At 37.0% G+C, this 20,036-nt stretch overlaps 1 protein-coding gene across 3 annotated transcripts in view; it reads left to right on the forward strand.

Moving 5' to 3' along the window:
• The window catches only part of CNTLN (centlein), a 277,449-nt gene that overhangs the window by 140,777 nt on the left and 116,636 nt on the right, over window positions 1-20,036 (forward strand). For all 3 annotated transcript variants that reach the window (XM_056117337.1, XM_056117338.1, XM_056117339.1), the window contains exons 10-12: window positions 1,799-1,924; window positions 15,915-16,036; window positions 17,358-17,477. In XM_056117337.1, the coding sequence (XP_055973312.1) occupies window positions 1,799-1,924; window positions 15,915-16,036; window positions 17,358-17,477 (368 nt within the window). The remainder of the gene's footprint in view (window positions 1-1,798; window positions 1,925-15,914; window positions 16,037-17,357; window positions 17,478-20,036) is intronic.

Below are 20,036 nucleotides of genomic sequence, written 5' to 3' on the forward strand. Positions count from 1 at the left end.
AGGTGCTCGGAATGCCAGGGACCGAAACTAGGACAGCTGCATGCAAGGCCACTGCCCTACCTGCTGTATTATCTCTTCAGGCCCTTTATTTTTATTTTTTATTTTTGGAGGTGGGGACAGGGATCTCATCAACGGCCAAGATCCAGAGACTATAAAACAAAGCTACCGGAAGAGAGTGACACAGTATTTCCTGGAGTACTCAAAAGCCTCTGTCCCTCTTGGAGAGCCCAGCAAACTACTGAGGGTATCCTGCCCGCATGGCAGAGCCTGGCAAGCTACCAGTGGTGTATTTGTTATGCCCGAAACAGTAACAAATAATGGGCCTCATTCCCCTGACCCGGAAAGAACCTCCAATACGGCAGCGTTGGGAAAGACGAATAAGGAGAGGCTGCCAAAATCTCAGGGCTGGGACGAATGGAGACCTTACTGGTGCCACTCGAGCAAATCGATGAACAACGGGATGACAGTAACAGTGACAAGAGAAAATAAGCACATTTTTCAAATCTTGTTTTCTGTTTATAATGCTTATATTACCTTTTCGGTTGTCTTCATTATCTATTCTGCTGCTTTACATATTGTTATATTCCAAAGGATACTATGAACACAAACATAAACATTTCTTTATATCAAATATAGATACTTTAAGTCTAGATGAATCGAAGTAGCATTTCTCTAAAAGTTGTTTTAGACGATTTTCTCACACCTGTTACTTCAGCAGAAAATATTTTTGTAGGTAGAATCTATTATTTTTAAGGTATCTCACAATAACTATTTCTTGTGTGTTTTAAGGTAATTGACTTTAGATATTTCCATTTTTGTCCATGAATAAAATAAAATTTCTCAAAAAGAAATTTCTTAAAATCAGATCCATGTTCTTGGGACCCTTGCATTCTCCCTTTTAATTGTCAGAAATGGTTGCTATGTGTATGTCTGTGTATATTTTTAAAAGTACGTTATATGTTTATTTTTATTTTGGTAGTTTCAGGGCAGTGAGTTTTTATTTAAATGAAATTTTAAAAAATTCTTGAAATTGAGATACACCATTACTGGTCATAATTTTGTTGCTTGCTGTATTGCTGAAGTTTAAAATATAAATGCTTTGTTATCTCATTGCTTTAAAAAGTTTCAAGAAAATTAGAGGAAAATTTTTGACAATTTCTTTTTTTTTTTTAGGACATGCAGCAAGTATGAACAATATGTTGCCCAGCTTAATAGTTGCTTTCACATATTCTTTTTCCAGATTGGTATATGAAGCTGTACATAATATAAACACACATTCTTGTCTCTAGTTAGCCACATTATAGTTAATGACCATATGGTCATTATGTTATAAGATCTACTGTCTTTTGTATTTATATTCCTCAAGCATATTGTTCCTTCAACTTCACAGTGTGTTAAACTATTTCAAAGGGAAAAAAATCCTTTCCCTCTTGTTTCTGGTTGTCCTATCAAGTGTAACCTTGGACCCTTATAGAGCAATTAGACCAGCCTCTATCCCCTCCTTTGTAATGAGGTTTCTTGCATTTCTGAGTCTATAACCCTTTAGTCTTCCCTAATGGGACATCATTATTCTGAAAGAAACAATGTAAATGTAAATGAATATTCTCATTAACGAGTCACAGAGAAACCTTTAGCGGTAGCACTGTGGTAATTCCGCTTGTTATTTCTCTGGTATTCCATGCAGGATTTTTTTTATAATTCATTATTAGTATTCAAAATTACTTGTTCTTTAATTTTGCATGTCTTTCATAATCCAATATTCCAACTAGTTCAACCATGTCCTTGTTTTATTCTCCAGGAACCACCTGTGAAACGTTCAAGGTCTTTGTCCCCTAAGAGTTCTTCCTCCGAGTTAGAGGAACTAAGGAAGCTACGGAAAGCTGAAAGAAAGATCGAAAACTTAGAGGAGGCAGTACAACTAAAGGTGAACATTAAATAATTTTTTTATTACTGACCTTGCAAAGATTAAGACACATGAAAGTAAACATTCATTTTACAATTTACTGCTGATCATTTATCTCTTGAATTTAAGTGCATGTCTAAAAATATGTAATTAGTTGGTTTTATTTTAAGTTTTTCAAGGATCAGAAGTTAATTCAAAGTTTCAAATTTGAAGACTAAGTTTAAAATTTGAAGACTAAATATTAAAATGATCAACATTTTGGGCTGGAGCAATAGTACAGTGGGTAGGACGTTTGTCTTACAAGCATCCAACCTGAGTTCAATCCCCGGCATCCCATATGGTCCCCCAAGCACCACCAGGAGTAATTCCTGAGTGCAGAGCCAGGAGTAACCCCTGAGCATTGCTGGCTGTGACCCATAAAAGGAAAAAAAATCATTTTTAAGAGGAGATAAAAACTGTATTAATATAGTATAAGTCACTTAAAATTGTCCTTTAGAGAAAATTTTTAGTCACTTAAATTGTCCTTTTAATACAGATAAAAACTGTATTAATATAGTTTAAAGGTAAAGTCACTTAAAATTGTCCTTTAGAGAAAATTTTAAGTCACTTAAAATTGTCCCTCAGAGGAAAACTGGTGCCTGGAGGTAATACAGTGGTTAAAGTACATGGTTAGCGTGTGCCAAAAATAAATTCCATACCACTTTGTCACCACTTTGTCAGTCCCTTGAGTCAAGTGCAGTCCTGGAGGCCCCTAAGTATCAGCCACAGAATGTGGCCCTGGAGTTCCCAGAGCATGGCATCACAGGGTCTGAGGAGCACTGTGTCATGGGGCCTTTACATTAAATTGCCAGCCCTCTTGGCCAAGGATCTCACATGGCACTCCTGAGTACCTTTTGGAAGGCCTGCTTCCCCCACTCCCCCTAAAGTCCCCCAAGAAAAGAAAAGAAAAGAAAAGAAAAGCAGTCTGAATGACACAGTATATATTATTTTTCCTCTCCTATATTGGGTTGACTCCAATGCTTTACATTTACAAATGGTGTTGCAAACAACTTCATGTAAATGAAACTTCCAATACTTAAACACACATCATCAGTTATAGACTTAGCTGTGGATATTTTGGTTAAGGGGGTAAAAAAAATTAATATGTCGTCTTAATAAATATTGCTAAGTTTCCCCCATTTGTGCCATTTTACTTTGTTTTTAATTTTTATTAGCCTTCTGGCTGGAGTGATAGCACAGCGTGTAGGGCATTTGACTTGCATGCGGCTGACCCAGTTGACCCAGGTTTGATTCATCCGCCCCTCTCGGAGAGCCCGGCAAGCTACTGAGAGTATCTGGACCGCAAGGCAAAGCCTGGCAAGGTCCCCATGATGTATTCCATATGCCAAACACAATAACTACGAGTCTTATACTTACAAGTACAAGTCATTTACTGGGCCTGCTCAAGCAAAGCAATGAACAATTGGAGGACAATGCTGCAGACAGTGCTACAGGGAAGCCTTCTGGGCTGGAGCAGTAGCACAGCGGGTAGGGCATTTGCCTTGCGCAAGGCCAGTTGGGGTTTGATTCCTTCACCCCTCTCAGAGAGCCCAGCAAGCTACCAAGAGTATCTCACCCTCACGGTAAGGCCTGGCAAGCTACCCGTGACATATTCAATATGCCAAAAACAGTAGCAACTTGTGAGACATTAGTGGTAGCCACTCAAGCAAATCGATGAACAACGAAAGGACAGTGCTACAGTGCTTCCAGTGAATTATTTTCCAAACACATGACATTTAAATTATCGTTTTCCTAATGTTAAAGAAATGCGTGTCTAATTCAGTCTCTGTTTGAAAGATTCAAGACCATATTTCTGATGTTTACATCCTGAACCCCAATCCCTGCCCCAAAGCAGAACCAAAAAATATATTTCATATTGTTTGTTATGAAAAACTGTTGAAAAAGCTACAAAAAGATGTCTATAGAGAAAGGTGTGAAGGCTGTTGTATTTCACCCAGTTGCCATTATTCAGTTGCCATTACCTTTTGTAAGAGATCACTAAAATGTTGTTAAAGATTGAGCCTTGTGTGCTTTTATATAATCTGTAAAAAAAAATTTCCCTCTAAGATTGGTTGCCTCCTATTTTGAACTCCATCAAATGTGGTGAGGTACTCTTGGAGTAAGGTAGGGTGTGTCCTATGAAGTGTCCTTGTGGTCCAGGAATAGGTTTGCTTGTGGGTATGGCTTGATTGGAGCATATGGAGAGTGGCCGTGAGCATGGCCGAGGTTGAGTTCTGAAGGTTTTTGGCTGCCAGGGCTGGGTCCCTTGGGTGGGGGAGGGGTCTCACCTGTATGTGTGTGTGGTGTGTGTGTGTGTGTGTGTTTGTCTTATGTTGCGCCCCCCCCCCCCCCCCGGCGGGCACTTTGAGTGAGACAGCCTGGCATAGGGTCTGGCGGCATGGTTATGATGAGCGTCATGGGAGAGAAGGACAAGTGATCTGGATGTTGGCTGATGACGAGATTCAAGGAACACAATTTATCCAAGAAGGTGAATTGTGCCTAAATACATCTTTACACACACACACACACACACACACACACACATAGGTTAAACAAAATTTTTGTGGAGGTCACATATTATGTTATCATTTATACTGTTTTCTTTGAAATTAAATAAGAATTTTCAGACATTAGCCTTACTTGATGTGCTTGTTAAAAATTACATTTCCAGGGGCTGGAGCAATAGCACAGCGGCTAGGGAGTTTGCCTTGCATGCGTCTGACCCGGGTTCGATTCCCAGCAACCCATATGGTCCCCTGAGCACCGCCAAGAGTGATTCCTGAGTGCAAAGCCAGGAGTAACCCCTGAGCATCGCTGGGTGTGACCCAAAAAGCAAAAAAAAAAAATTACATTTCCAGGGGTCAGAGATAGAGCATGGGGGTAAGGCATGCAGCTGACCTCTTTTTGACTCTCAGCCACATCATTCATTCCTGGGTTCTACCAAGAATAACTCAGAACACAGTGCCAACACTAGGTGTGGTCCATAACCCTCCATTAGATTCCTAAGTCCCTTCCCCCTAGAGAACTGAATTTGATTGCTTGCCTTTTGGGAGGGGTGTGTGTGTGTGTGTATTTATAAAAGTTGAAGGCAAATTTCACATGCATAACATCTAGGTTCAATCCCTGGCATAATCTCTGGCCCCTCCCCACCAGCATTTGTATATTTTATAAATATGTATATGGACAACCTGGCAGGCTACCGAATGTAACCTGCTCACAATGGCAGAGTCTGGCAAACTCCCCATGGCGTACCCAATATGCCAAATACCAGTAACAATGATGGATCTCATTCTCCTAACCCTGAAAGAGCCTTGAATATGGCACTTTTTAAAAAAATGTCAGAGCTAGGATGAAGGAGACATTACTGGGGCCTGCTCGAGGCAATCGACGAACAACAGGATGGTCGTGATCGTCGTGATCGTTTGAAAGATTACACTACTTGGTGAGTTCTCTTTCTCAGAGGTTGTTCAACCAATTTTATTTTATTGTGTTAGAGGTTTTCAGTGTTTCTCTGTATTCTATATGCTAAACTTAGAATTTTCCATTCATAACTAAGAAGCCTACAGTATCTGAGATTTTGCCATTTAATTGAATCTTAGTTTTATGGTATTCTTTGATAAGCTCAGTACTTTATAGATGATTAAAATCAAATACATTTGTTTATTTATTTACTTTTGGGGGGTGAGGTGGGGTTCCTTCAGGTGATATTCAGGAGTCCCAGGGCTCCTCTCAACAATTTTTAGCCAACCAGTCTGCCTATTGAAGGTGAGGGCCCAGGGATGCAGTGCTACTAAGACTCTGTGATGCTGAGGATTGCCCAAGGCACACTAGTAGTGCTGGGGTCTCACTGGATTACATAAGGACTATGCACTTTGGAGGACAATCTACTTAACTGTCTATTCAGATATCAGTCTCTGCAGAAATATTCTTGTAGTTATTCCCAGAAGTAAAAAATTCAGCAACTGTCTAGGCATCAAGTTAATAAATTTACCATCATATATCCCATTCAATAGTAGAGAGTCTCTACTCATTTGTCCCAAGAAATTTGTGAGATTTTAATAATCCCTTATTTTCAGGCAGAAGGAGTACAATTCAGACATTTTAAGATCTAGTCTCTAGAACTCTTGAATTTGTAGGCATTATATTAATTTCTTTTTTTCCCTAACAGTAGGTCTTTCGAATGATTTTTTTGTCTATTTTCATAGTAAAATTTTTTTCATTTTCTGTTTATACTTTTTGTCTAATCTCTTTTTTAGAAAATGGTGATAATGATGAATTTCAAATAAATGTTTTCTTTCATAGGTTTGTAAGACAAGTGGGAAAATGGAACAGTTTTTTATGCATATTTTTCACTTAATAAGAAATGATTTTTTATTTTTAGTACTGAACAAGAGAAAAGGGAACTATAATAATGATCATGTAGCAGAAGAACTGAGTGAATAAAACCTGTCTAGTAAAGCAATCAGAGAGTGATTAGATACAGGATAGTTTTAATTTATAACTTAATTTTGGTAAATATATTCACTGTTTACTGAAATTAGAATATCTCTTTCTCTATCTCCCTTTATTTTATTTTATTTATTTATTTATTTATTTATTTTTGCTTTTTGGGTCAAACCTGGCAATGCACAGGGGTTACTTCTGGCTCTACACTCAGGAATCGCTCCTGGCAGTGCTCAGGGGACCATATGGGATGCTGAGAATCGAACCCGGGTCGGCCGCATGCAAGGCAAACGCCCTATTGACTGTGCTATCACTCCAGCCCCTCTCTATTTACCTTTAATGGTCTAAAGATATTAATACTAGTACAACTACTGATGTGTTTATGACTATAACAGAGGAATTGATGATATGCTTTTAACAAGATTTTTAGAAACTGTGACAAACTACCACAAATTGACATCTTAAAAACAGATTATTATTTCAAAGTTCTGGATGATGGAAAGGATTTTTAAAAAAAGGTTTAATAGGGTTGATTTTTTCAGTAATTGGTGAGGGAGAATTTGTTCCATTACTCTCTCCTCGTTTCTTGAGACTTCCAAATTCCTAGATCCTTCTGTGTCTTTACATAATCTTACCTCTATCTGTACCTCTTCCATTCTATAAAAATTTCTTCGTTTTTTTTTTTTTTTGTGGTGGAGGTGTGGGCATGAAACCCTATTTTAATAGTTTTATTTACCATGGTGCTTCAAATAAAATAATTAAAAAGAGATAAATTATTTTTCAAAACAAAAATTTTTAAAGGACACAGTCTTATGATCTCATTTTAAATATATAGCATAAACTAACTCACTGTCATCTAAAATATGATCATGTTCCGAGGTAGTGGGTTATATGATCAGAGGTACTGGGATTAAGATTCCCATGTTTGTGGGGGTAGAGCTTTATTTTAACCAACTAAAATTTCTTGTGATTTTTTAAAAAAATACATTTGTTGATCTTGGTTCACTTTTTTATAGACCTATTACCCACTAGTGCATATTGATTTTTTTTGTCATGGCATTTTGTGTATTGGTATTCAACCAAATGTTTTTCTACCAAATTAATGGGATCGTGTTGGATAAAATGGTCTATACTTAATTATTGTCATCAGTGTACTAAAAATCTTTTTATGAGCCATTAACATATTGTATATTATGAATAATAGAAAGGAAGACATATATTATCTATTCTACTTTCTTGAGTATTTTATAAAATACTACTTTATTCTACTTTCTTGAGTATTTCATACCTACCAGTATTTCCGCAAAGATTTTTTTCCAAAAGCTACTGTTGGACACACTAAATAAAAGACGAAAGATATAACCCATACTCTAGTAAGTAGATTTAGGGTACTAAGTTAATACCTTAAGAAGGTGTTTTGAAGGCAGGAGAGACAAATAAATTTCACAATCATCCTTGGAATTTATGAATATACACTGCAGTACATTGAAATGATGTTCATTTTGTATTAAAAGTTAATCATGTGGAAATACTGAATGCCTTGAACAAACACGATCATCTCTTAGTACCTGTATTACAAACAATAATGCACAAAAAGAAAGACAGAAAGAAGAAAAGATCCTACCATAGAGGCAGGATGGGTATGTGTGTATTGTGCCGGGGATGGGGGAGAGATGGTCGGAGGGAAATGGGGGACATTGGTAGTGGGAAATGTACGGTGGTAGAGGGATGGGTTTTGGATCAATCATGAACAGCTTTGTAATGATCTATCTCATGGATTTCCAATTAAAATTTTTTTGAAAAGTTAATCATGTATATTTTTCAAATAGCATTTAAGAATTCAATTAAAATTTATATAAGGTAGTAGTAATATATTAACCAGTTCAGCTAACTTTGTGGTTTGTTGTACTAGCTTCAAGATAGAGGATGATGTCATAATAAAACAGCTAATAGTAATGGAGAGATTCAAAGCTATTGTTATAAAATTTACTCCATTTCCAAATCCGGACTTCATAAGTGTATTGGACTAACACATCATTTAGAAACCAAAGTCTCAGGACTTCGTGAAAACCTTGCTTTCCTTGAGACATTAATGTTGCAAAGTTTCCATTTCACAGATATTTATGCCTTGGGAAACTCGATTCTATTATTACTTTTCTATTCTATTTTATAATATCAATATGCCCTTTAAATACAGCTTATATATTTTATTTTTAGACTCTTATAATGATGAGATGATATGTATAGCTTGCTGAAATTAGACGTCTCTGAGGGATCACTAAGACAATGATGGTCGGAGGGATAGTTCGGATGGGAGATGTGTGCTGAAAGTAGATAAAGGACCAAAGGTGATAGTCTTTTGCTATCTTTATTGCAAACCATAATGCCCAAAAGTAGAGAGAGAGTATGGGGGAAATTGTCTGCCATAGAGGCTGGGAAAGGGGAGGGGAATATTGGGGACATCGGTGGTAGAAAATGTGCACTGGTGGAGGGATGGGTGATCAGTCATTGTATGACTGAAACTCAAACATGAAACTTTATTTCATGGTGATTCAATTAAAAAAAGAAAGTAAACATCTCTGGTATTCTTGGTGTTTTACAAAAGGGTTAATATAACTAAGAAACTTACTATCATTCTCTAATTATCGAGTCACTGCTTTAATAATAGCATTCAAGCCTTTATTTTGCTTTATACCTGTCAAGGAGTATTTTGCCCACATTGGAAAATTAGATCAAGAATTATTTCTGATACAGTGAACTCAAAATCAGATATAATTAAAGAAAATCAATTATAAAACATTTCTCTTTTCTACTTTTGAATTGTGTTAGTCATTAATTCTTGTTGGTATACAGAAATTAGACTCTAGTTAGGCTGATTTAGCTGCAAAATAGGTAGATGATACTCAGTAAGTGTTTTATTAATTCACCATATTGAGTAGCTATTCAAAACATTCAGTGATTTTTTGAATATGTGTTCTCTACAGAAAATGTGATATTAAATGTATTTTTCAGTCTTTACGTGTATTCTTATTGTAAAATCTTTTTTAAAATTTTTATTGTATCACCATGAGATAGTGTTACAAAATTATATTGTAAAATCTTTACTAATAATACTTCTCACTCGAATTAAAATGTATTAAAGACCTAAATATCAGCCCTAATATCATTCTTTTTTTAATTGAGTCACCGTGAGCTACAAGTACAAAGCTTTCATGTTTGAATTTGTCATATAATGATCAAACTCCCATCCCTCCATCAGTGCACATTTTCCCCTACCAATGTCCCCTTCCCCAACCCCACCCCACCCCTCCCCCTGCCTCATGGCAGACAATTTCTTTCTTACTCTCTCTGCTTATGTCAGCCCTGAATTCTTAAAGTGCATAGAGGAAAATATAGGCAGAACTCTCCATGACATTGAAGGATAAAATATCACTGATCAAGTAAGTAGATTTGCTCGAGCGGGCCCAGTAACGTCTCCATTGGAGACTTTGTTGTTACTGTGTCTGGCATATCGAATACTCTCGGTAGCTTGCCGGGCTCTCCGAGAGGGGCGGAGGAATCGAACTCGGGTCGGCCATGTTGGCCGCTTGTAAGGCGAACGCCCTACCCGCTGTGCTATCGCTCCAGCCTAACAAATAGGACTACTTTAACCTAAGAGGCCTTGCACTTCAAAGGAAATGATTACCAGAATATAAAGACTGGGACAAATTATTTATGTACCACTCATTCAATATCTAGGATATATAAAGGTTATGTATCTTTATAACCTTTATATATGTAGGATATATAAAGGTTAGTATCTAGGATATATAAAGCACAGATACACCTCTACAAAAAAAGAAAATCTAACCCTATCACCTATCAAGAAATGGGAGAAGAGATGAGCAGGAATTTCCTCAAAGAATAAGTGCAAATGGAAAAAAAATATGAAGAAATGCTCTATATCACTGATCTTCAGGGAAATGCTAATCAAAACAATAATGAGATATCACCTCACACCACAGACACTGGTCATTCATTAAAAAGAACATCCGTTACTGGCGAGGATGTGGGGAGAATAAAGTAAAGTAAAAGTAAGTAAAGGCCCTCCCGTTGATCGTCGATTTGCTCGAGCGGGCCCAGTAACGTCTCCATTGGAAACTTTGTTGTTACTGTGTTTGGCATATCGAATACGTCATGGGGAGCTTGCCAGGCTCTACCGTGCGGGCGAGATACTCTCGGTAGCTTGCCGGGCTCTCCGAGAGGGGTGGAGGAATCGAACTCGGGTCGGCCATGTTGGCTGCGTGCAAGGCAAACGCCCTAGGGTCCTCATTCAATGCTGGTGGGATTGTTGACTGGTCCAGCCTTTTTGGAGGATAAGATGGACATTCCTCAAAAAAACTAGGAATTGAGTTTCCATATGACCCAGCAATTCCACTCCTGAGAATATCCCCCATATGCCTTCAAAGGAGAAATAATAAAAGTCATCCGCACTGCTGCAGTCAATGCAGCACTATATATAATAGCCAAAATATTGAAACAACCCAAATGCTCAGGAACAGGTGACTAGATAAAGAAACTATGGTACATATACACAATAGCATACTGTGCAGCCTTAAGAAAATATAAAGCCATGAAATTTGCTGCAGTGTCGGTGGATCTGTAGAGTATCATGTTGAGTGAAATCAGTCAGAGGAAGATGAAGCCACTCAGAAAGATCTCTCTCGTATGTGGTATGTAAAGAAACCTCATAGAAGAATCTCAAATGCTCAGTGGCAATAGAAACAAGGAGGAGGATAACTGGCCTTCAGTAGGAAGATCAGGAGAGAGCAGGAATGATCAGGATAAGTTAGGGAAGGGAACACTAGGACAGTGGAGGAGAGGGTAAGTGCCTGCCATAGAGTCAGGCCGGGGCATTGATGGGAGGAAAACTGGGGACAGTAGAGGAGGGTAGTGAGAACTGCTGAAGGGATAGGTGTTGGAAAAATATAGCCTGAAACTTAGTCGTAAATATCTTTGTAATTCACAGTGATTCAATTTTTTAAAAAAAAGTTAAAAGTAATAACACCCTAAATTCAATACTTACTTTTAGGTTTAAGCTATTATAAGTCAAAGGGGACTTAATTATAGCCCAAACTATGGTAAACTTCTATTTATTAGAGTAAAAAAATTAATTCATGCATTTCTTTTGCGATATCGATTTATATTCCAACAGTTGTTGGGACAGATATCCAACAAGTGAGGAAGAAAATTTGGGGGACACACCTGACAGTGCTCAGTGGTTACTCCTGGCTCTAGACTCAATAATTGCTCCTGGCATGCTCAGGGTTCCATTTGGGGTGCTAGGGATCAAACCTGGTTGACGGTGTGCAAAGCAAAGGCTCTCCCTGCTTTCCTATTGCTCTGGCCACCATCATATATTTTCATAATTATAAAATTCTACTATTTCTGAACTAGGCCAAAGAATCATTACTCTGTAGGATGTACAGTGGTACTCAGACGTCTCTAGAAATGCTGGGTGTGGGAGGGGTCCCCATTGTGGTGCTGAGGATTAGCCAACTGTGGGCCTCAGGCATGCAAAGCATGTGTTCCAACCATTTGAGATATTCCTTTGACTGCCTACTTTAAACTCATATTTTACAGTTTTGTATTTGCATCAGCAGAGCACAATTTTATAGATAAAATTTCATTTTAAAGTAGTTGCTATTATGAACTGTCTAATAAATTAATTTGTCAAATTACCATGAGTTAGGTCTTACTTTTCTAGTTTAGACTATAAGAATTTTCTAAGAAGCATATAAACACTTAATACAGTATTAAGTGTGATAAATTGTGAAGCAGGTACAAAAAGCTTCTTTATAAAACTTTTTTCCCATGATCTACTTAAGGCAGGATCTGCTTATTTGAGATATTATAGAAAAAAAGAAAACTATTTGCTAATAAAGACTATATTATACAAAAGTTTTAGGTGCTAGGAAGATCTCATGGAATGTTTTGATTAATTAATATGCCCTGTACAGTGCTGCTATATTGTGAGTGATACATAGGACTCAGGAAGTTTTACTAAATCTTAATTTTGAGTTAACAACATTATTCGTCGATTGCTTCGAGCAGGCCCCAGTAACGTCTCCTTCATCCTAGCCCTGAGATTTTTAAGAAAGTGCTATATTCAAGGCTCTTTAGGAGAATGAGACCCATCATTGTTACTGGTATTTGGCATATTGGGTACGCCACGGGGAGTTTGCCAGACTCTGCCGTGTGGGCAGGTTACATTTGGTAGCCTACCAGTTTGTCCAAAGTAGGAATGAGATAATAAAATGTCGCGCAGCCGCGTGCTTCCAGAAGCTGGGTTTTATAGTCTCTGAGTCTTGGCTGTTGATGGGATTACACGGTGCCAGGGAGGCAGTTGGTGGGTGTGACCCCTGCCTACCGGAATTTGGAGGATCTGGGTGGAGGATGCTCATCCCTGATCCGAGTAGGCTTGGAGATCTCAGCCCCGGGACCCGCATGCAAATAGATATATTTGCCTATATATATATACTCTTGGGCTGGAGCGATAGCACAGCGGGTAGGGCATTTGCCTTGCAAGCGGCCAACATGGTCGACCCGAGTTCGATTCCTCCACCCCTCCCGGAGTGCCCAGCAAGCTACCGAGAGTATCTCGCCCACACAGCAAAACCTGGCAAGTTACCCGTGATGTATTCGATATGCCAAACACAGTAACAATTGTCACAATGGAGACATTACTGGGCCCACATTAAAGTATAGGTTTTTTTGTGAGGATTAAAATAAACATTGAGATACAAATCCAGTTTAGATGAAGCAATTCTAAAAGCACTGAAACTGATCATTACAAGAAGCTCAGTATCTTCCCTATGTTCAATAAAAGTTTATTGTAAATGATATTAGAAAATTTCAGATATAATATTTTATTCTTATTTTCTGGTCAATTTTTTGGTTGAACTTACTCAGTTTTGGGGAAATCTAAAACAAATATATCTTTTAGAAGAAGAAATTTATTATAAAATAGGGATTAATATGTAGGAATTCTATTTTATTATTATTATTATTATTATTATTATTATTTGGTTTTTGGCTCACACCCGGCGATACACAGGGGCTACCCCTGGCTCATGCACTCTGGAATTACTCCTGGCGGTGCTCAGGGGATCATATGAGATGCTGGGATTCGAACCCGGGTCACCTGCATGCACAGCAACCGCCCTACCCGCTGTGCTATCGCCCCAGCTGAATATTATCCTATTGGAAATATATTAAAATAGAATAACAAAATATCCATACAGTTGAGATAAATACAATTACAATAAAATATATACCCTAAAGTTCATCTTACTGTTGTGATTGGAGAAAGATGGTCAAAGAAACAGTATATTTAGCCTAAATCAAAAGAGCATCAGAGTTAATATTTAGGAAGGGAAAATATGAAAAACAAATTTTGCTTTGTGCCTCTTTGTGCAAGCATAATACCGAGAGTTTTTATTAGCTAATTTAATTTTTGGACTGGAGCGATAGCACAGCAGGTAGCGTGTTTGCCTTGCACGCAGCCAACCTGGGTTCAATTCCTCCATGCCTCTCTGAGAGCACAGCAAGCTACCGAGAGTATCCTGCCCACACGGCAGAGCCTGGCAAGCTCCCCGTGGTGTATTCGTTATGACAAAAACAGAAACAACAAGTCTCACAATGGAGACATTACTGGTGCCCGCTCGAGCAAATCGAGGAACAACGTGAGGACAGTGTTACAGTGCTAATTTAATTTTATAATAATCTAAATCTGTTATTTTCATATACAGAGAATGAATAGTTTGAATTAATGTGAATAATGTGCTGAATAATGTGCATAAGATTATGTGCTAGCAGTAGAAAACTGAAGGTGAAATACAAATATTTCTGGAGATTACCTACTCCTACTGATCTCACCTTACTAAATAAGTTAACAAATTCTTTCATACAGAAGTTCGAAAACAATTTGTATATTGTAAAACAACTTGTTACTATTTTACTTTTAGAAATAGTTTGTAAATATTAAAAATATTTACAAACTATTGTAAAAATGGGGGGTGGGAGGGATGCTAGGACCCGTGGTGGGGGAGGATGGGCACTGGTGGAGGGATGGGTACTTGATCATTGTATAACTGAAACCCAAGCACAAAAATTTATAAGTCTATAAGTGTACTTCATGGTGTTTCACTAATAAAAAAAATGATAAAAAAATATTAAAAATATAGCTTCTGAGAACTAGAAATTTGGCCTTTATAGTTGTTATATGGTATCTGAAGTGAAGATTTAGCTTAAGTATTATACTAAGAGTACAAACACAGGTAAATGAATAAAGAATTTGTGGTACACACACACACACACACACACACACACACACGAATACTCTGCATTTATAAGAAAAGATAAAGTCATGCAGTTTTCCATAATGGATTGAGTTGGAGGGTAACTTCTTAAGCAAAATAAGTCAGAGGGAGGCAAAAAACTAGATGATCTTATTTATATGTGGAATATAGAGAGGCAGAACAAGGGACTCAAAATAGAATGGTTAAAACAACGACAAGCCCTTGCACTTGGATTACAAAATTCATTACCAAGAAGTGTGGAGGTGGGTGGAAGACATGAAAATAGGACTAGAGTGACAGACAGTGGTGGGAGTTTCAAAGGCCCTTTGGTGGTGGTGGCATGCAGTATATACACCCATACTACTTTAATACTATTGTAATCATGTTATATATAACTATAATTAAATGTTACTATGATAAAAATATTTTAATAACATTTATACCTGATAGTATTTGGTTTGTTTGCTTTAGTACATCTTCAAAAGTAGCAAGTCCAGATTTCCCTACAATTCTTTATGGTATTACCCAAAAGTTAAAATTATAATACTTCTGACATAGATACAAATGGATTTTCTTCCTTCTGTTTAATCTGTGTTTTATAAAGCAAAATAATTGTGAATTTCTGAGTTGATAAACTGATCTTACAATGATTAGTATCATTAAGTTTTTAAATGTATACTTATAGCTGGTGAAATAACCACGGTTTAAGTATATAAAATTTTTGTATTAAAAAGAAAAATAATTCAAAAAATACATCATTAGTTCATAAATATTTGTATATGTGCTAATTTACAACAGGGGAAGGATAAACATTAAACTTGATAGAAAATATTGAAGTTCTGTAAATAGATTTTAAAATGTAGTGAAGGAGACCTTATGAATAGTATAGTGAATAAGATGCCTGCCTTTCCCACGGCCAACCCCGGTTTGATCCCTGGCACCAAATATGGTCCCTTCAGCATCACCAGGAATGATCCTTAACCACATATCTTGCCATAAGGCTTAAGCACATCTGGGTGCCCCTCTCCCCAATAATAAATGAATTAACTAAAAATGTAGTGTTTTTCGTAAAAATTCATTTGTTGAAATACGATTTTATTTCCCGTTTCATTTTCAGATGAGACTTCTTTGGTCACATTATACTAATACTTTCTTCAAACTTGTATACTTGCTTTTTTTGTGTTCTACAGAGCCAAGAAAATGATGAGCTAAGAGATGCCCATGAAAAATGCAAGGAAAGGCTACAGATGTTACAGACCAACTACAGAGCAGTAAAAGAGCAATTAAAACAGTGGGAAGAAGGCTGTGGCATGTGAGTTACATATCCCATAAAGTCATTTTCCTAAATATTAAATGGAATGGAGAAGCATCATATAGGTGTTTTAATGGCTTTTGTTTGATTATGAAGAAGATATTTTGAAGTCACATCTTTATTGGCGATTTTAAAATTGAGAATATAATAAAGGAAAGCAAAGAACTATGCCAGCAATAACTATAGATTTTCCTATCATTTGCAGAAATAATTAGCACAGGTGATTATGAATTATTGTATTCATTTTAATATCTGTAGCTTGACTATATAAATTATAGCAGAAATAGCTTATATCCATAGGCTTTTAGGGGTATTTTGAATAAACATGATGAATTTAACTGGGCTTATACCTCAAAAAATATTCAAGGTTTAATTCAAGGACCCAAGAAATATTGTTCACTTAGATAGTTAACTACTTTAAAACTACTTCTACCTAGTATGCAATTTGAAAATCTTTACTGTACATCAGTTTGTTCTGCAGCTTATCTGAATGAATTGGCGGTCTCAGTTCAATTGCTCTGAACAGGTGTTCAGATCTTGGTTAGTCGTAAGTGGCTCCCCTGTTAACAGTATCAACAGAGGGCAAAGGACTGAATGAGAACAGAAAATCTAATACCCGCTCATCTTTTGAGATGAATCCTTGAGGGCAATGTTGATGATACACATTGGTCTGTTCTATAGAGAAATACTGTTTCCAAATTGGCCAGTACAGCACATTTACAAATAAAAATGAAGAGTTTGTTTTATGTACAGAAAATTAAAACATAAAAAGCATTTGGTATGTTTTCTAGATAATTGTTGCATATAGTTTCTACCTTTGATGAATGGAAAATGTTTCTGGTTGCTTGTCATTAAGGTGGTGATAAAGCAGTATATTCTGGATAAATTTAGCCTCTGCTCTCTTAACTTTTTAGTAGTCACTAGAAGAGTGAAAACTAGTATTTGATTTAGTCAATGATAGTAGCTAATTATAGAGAACATATATACAACATCCAAATTAGTTGGCAGCAAATTAGAGATGAATTGATTGTCAATAATCCTTTACTATGGAACTGACACTGTTTTGTTACTAGTAGAATGAATGAATGAATGAAATAGACGTTAGAATATTATGTATCTGATTTAGAGTTTCCTTTCCGTAGTAGTAGTTTAATCTCATAAGAAATGCTACAGGGTTTTACTTCTACCCATCTTATATTTGAGGAAATTCATTCCAAACATATAAGCTTAAGTTAGACATGATATTTTCTAATTTTATAGAGTATCTAAATAAATTTCTCTAGACAATTTAAGAAAAAAAGTATCTTCATTTAAAAAATAGGACGGACATCAGAAAAATGAAGAGAGCAGATCCTCAACAACTTCGACAGGAAGATTCTGATGCTGTGTGGAATGAATTGGCCTATTTTAAAAGGGAAAACCAGGAGCTAATATTTCAAAAGTAAGTTTTTCTTTTTAACTATTTGGTCTCAGGCAAGCATTGGTGAGAAATCTTTTTGTGGCTTAAAGTTCATGAGAGAAAGGCCTTATAAAATTTGAAAATAAAGTAACCTATGTTTTTTGTCAATAAAAGTTAAAGAAAAAAGACTAGCTTCTAAAATATATATATGTATAATGCAATAACAAGTTGCATATTTGCTAGCTCTAGCTGAAACTGTATAATATGATCTAGGGATTGTGTTAATTAATGTGGCTCTCATCTGTTGGAGGTGTCGCTCTTCATTAGCCTGTATTTTAGACACTGCCGTGCTTCATTTTTGGAATGAGGTGGAGAGGGGATAACCTAGCCAGCCATCCTTGTTTGATCTCCTAGATACATACGCGATGCAGAATGCCTGAGCTCTCTTGGTTCCCTGCCCTGTCCTGCTAATCCCAGCTGAGCTCATTATGGTGTAGCCTTGCTGCTACTCTTGGAGCCAGAGCTGTCCAAGCTAATTACTGGTAGCAGCAGAACTGCCTGTTAAGGGTCTGGTATGGTTCTGCTAACATGGTCCTTGGTAGTGACCTGCAAAAGACACGAAGGAATTGCTTGCTTTCTTGCTGTGCACTGCCTGTCCTTTGGGCTTAATGCTGATCCCTCCACATTGGTCTTTTAGCTGCCCTAAGTATAAAACTTGATGAAGGATAACTCATATTTTAGAAAACACACAGTTTGTTTTCTTGATCTTATAATTCACAGGCCATTATATTCAGCTTGGCAAAGAAGACTTATGGAAAACAAGGAGTTAGATCAACATAATTAACCTCTTTTGCTACATAACTTCTTCATTTACAGTAAATTTTTGATACTTAAACCTGACAATTTTTAATTCAGGATGCCTTTTAATTTATTAGATTTTTTGTGGTAGAATGTGAGTAAATAGCTTTGATTTTTCTTAGCATATTAGAATCATGTTTTATATTTGATGTGACATATAAAACTTTCAACCAAGAGTCATATATATATATATATATATATATATATATATATATATATATAATCCTTAACTTTTTAGACGTGGTGCAAACTTTTAAGGAAACTTTTAAAATCATGTTTTGATATATATTTCTAATTCTTAAATTGCATGCTATTTTACTGCTGCTAAGTTTTTTTCTGGATTTTGGTGTTTTTGTTTGTTTTTGTTTTGCTTTTTGGTTTTGCGGTCATACCCAGTGGTGCCCAGGGCTTAGTCCTGGCTCTGAACTAGAGATCACTTCTGGAAGGTGTAGGGGATCATACTGGGTGCTGGTGCTAAAACCCAGCTTGGCCAATATGCAAGACGAGTAACCTACCTTCTGTACTATTGCTTTGGCCCCCTGTTTGTTTGGTTTTGTTGTTTTTTGTTAGGGGGCCACACCGGGCATTCCTCAGAGATGATTTCAGCTTCTGTGCTCAGGGATCACTCCTGGTGGGGCTCAAGGGACAATATAAAATGCCAGGGATCAGACTTTGCATGACAGAACTGCATGGAATTCCTCACCTGCTGTGCTTAATCTCCAGTGTCAGTGCACTTTGGATGTTGGTAATGTAGTTTCTTAACTTGAAAATAATGTTATAGATTTATTCCAGTGATAGATCCTAATAATTTTAATAGCTTTTAGGGATATAATTCAGAAGCTACATAATTCACCACATACAATTCAGTGGCTTTTAGAATATTCAGAGAATTGTAGCATAATCATCACAATAAATTTTAGAACATTTTTTATTGCCGCACCAGTAAAATTCAAGTTCCATTTAGCTGTCACCTCCCCAATATTTTCATACTTCTTTCTTCAGCCTTTAAGCAAACACAAATCTATTTCCCCGGTACACATATTTGCCTATTCCGAACATTTCTTATAAATGGAATCATACAGCATGTGGTTCTTTTTGACTAGCTTCTTTGATATAGCTTACCGTGTTCCAGATTCATGTTTGATGTAACATGTGTCATTTCTTCTTGATAATTCCTAATGATCATTTTGTCTTCCCAAACAAAAAATTCTAATTTAAGTGAATTAGGTGGGAAAACTACTCTTACTAGTTTCAAGACTAAGAAAATTCAGGCAAACATTAGCTATAAGTGATACATTTGGGAACCAGAGAAATAGATCAGTGAGCTGAAGTATGCTTTGTGTTTTGTGTGCAGCCCTTTTTCATTATCTGATACCACTTGATTTTCAGAGCATCCCCAGAAATGATCTCCAAGCTTAGAGTCAGGAGTAGTCATCAAACATTGCTGGCTATGATCCCTAAGACAAACAAAAGTGATATCATGGTCACCGTCACATTCCTCCTGTTATTCATCAAATTGCTCAAGCAGGCCCGGTAACGTCTCCATCGTGAGACTTGTTGTTAATGTGTTTGGCATATCGTATATGTCACGGATAGCTTGCCAGGCTTTGCTGTGTGGGCGAGATACTCTCTGTCGCTTGCCGGGCTCTCCAAGAGTGGCGGAGGAATCAAACCTGGCTCAGCCGGGCAGGCTGCGCTCAAGGCAAACACCCTACCGCTGTTCTATCGCTCCAGCCCAAAAGT

This window comes from Sorex fumeus, unplaced genomic scaffold, assembly GCF_029834395.1.
Source record: "Sorex fumeus unplaced genomic scaffold, SorFum_2.1 ptg000034l, whole genome shotgun sequence".
Lineage (NCBI taxonomy): Eukaryota > Metazoa > Chordata > Mammalia > Eulipotyphla > Soricidae > Sorex > Sorex fumeus.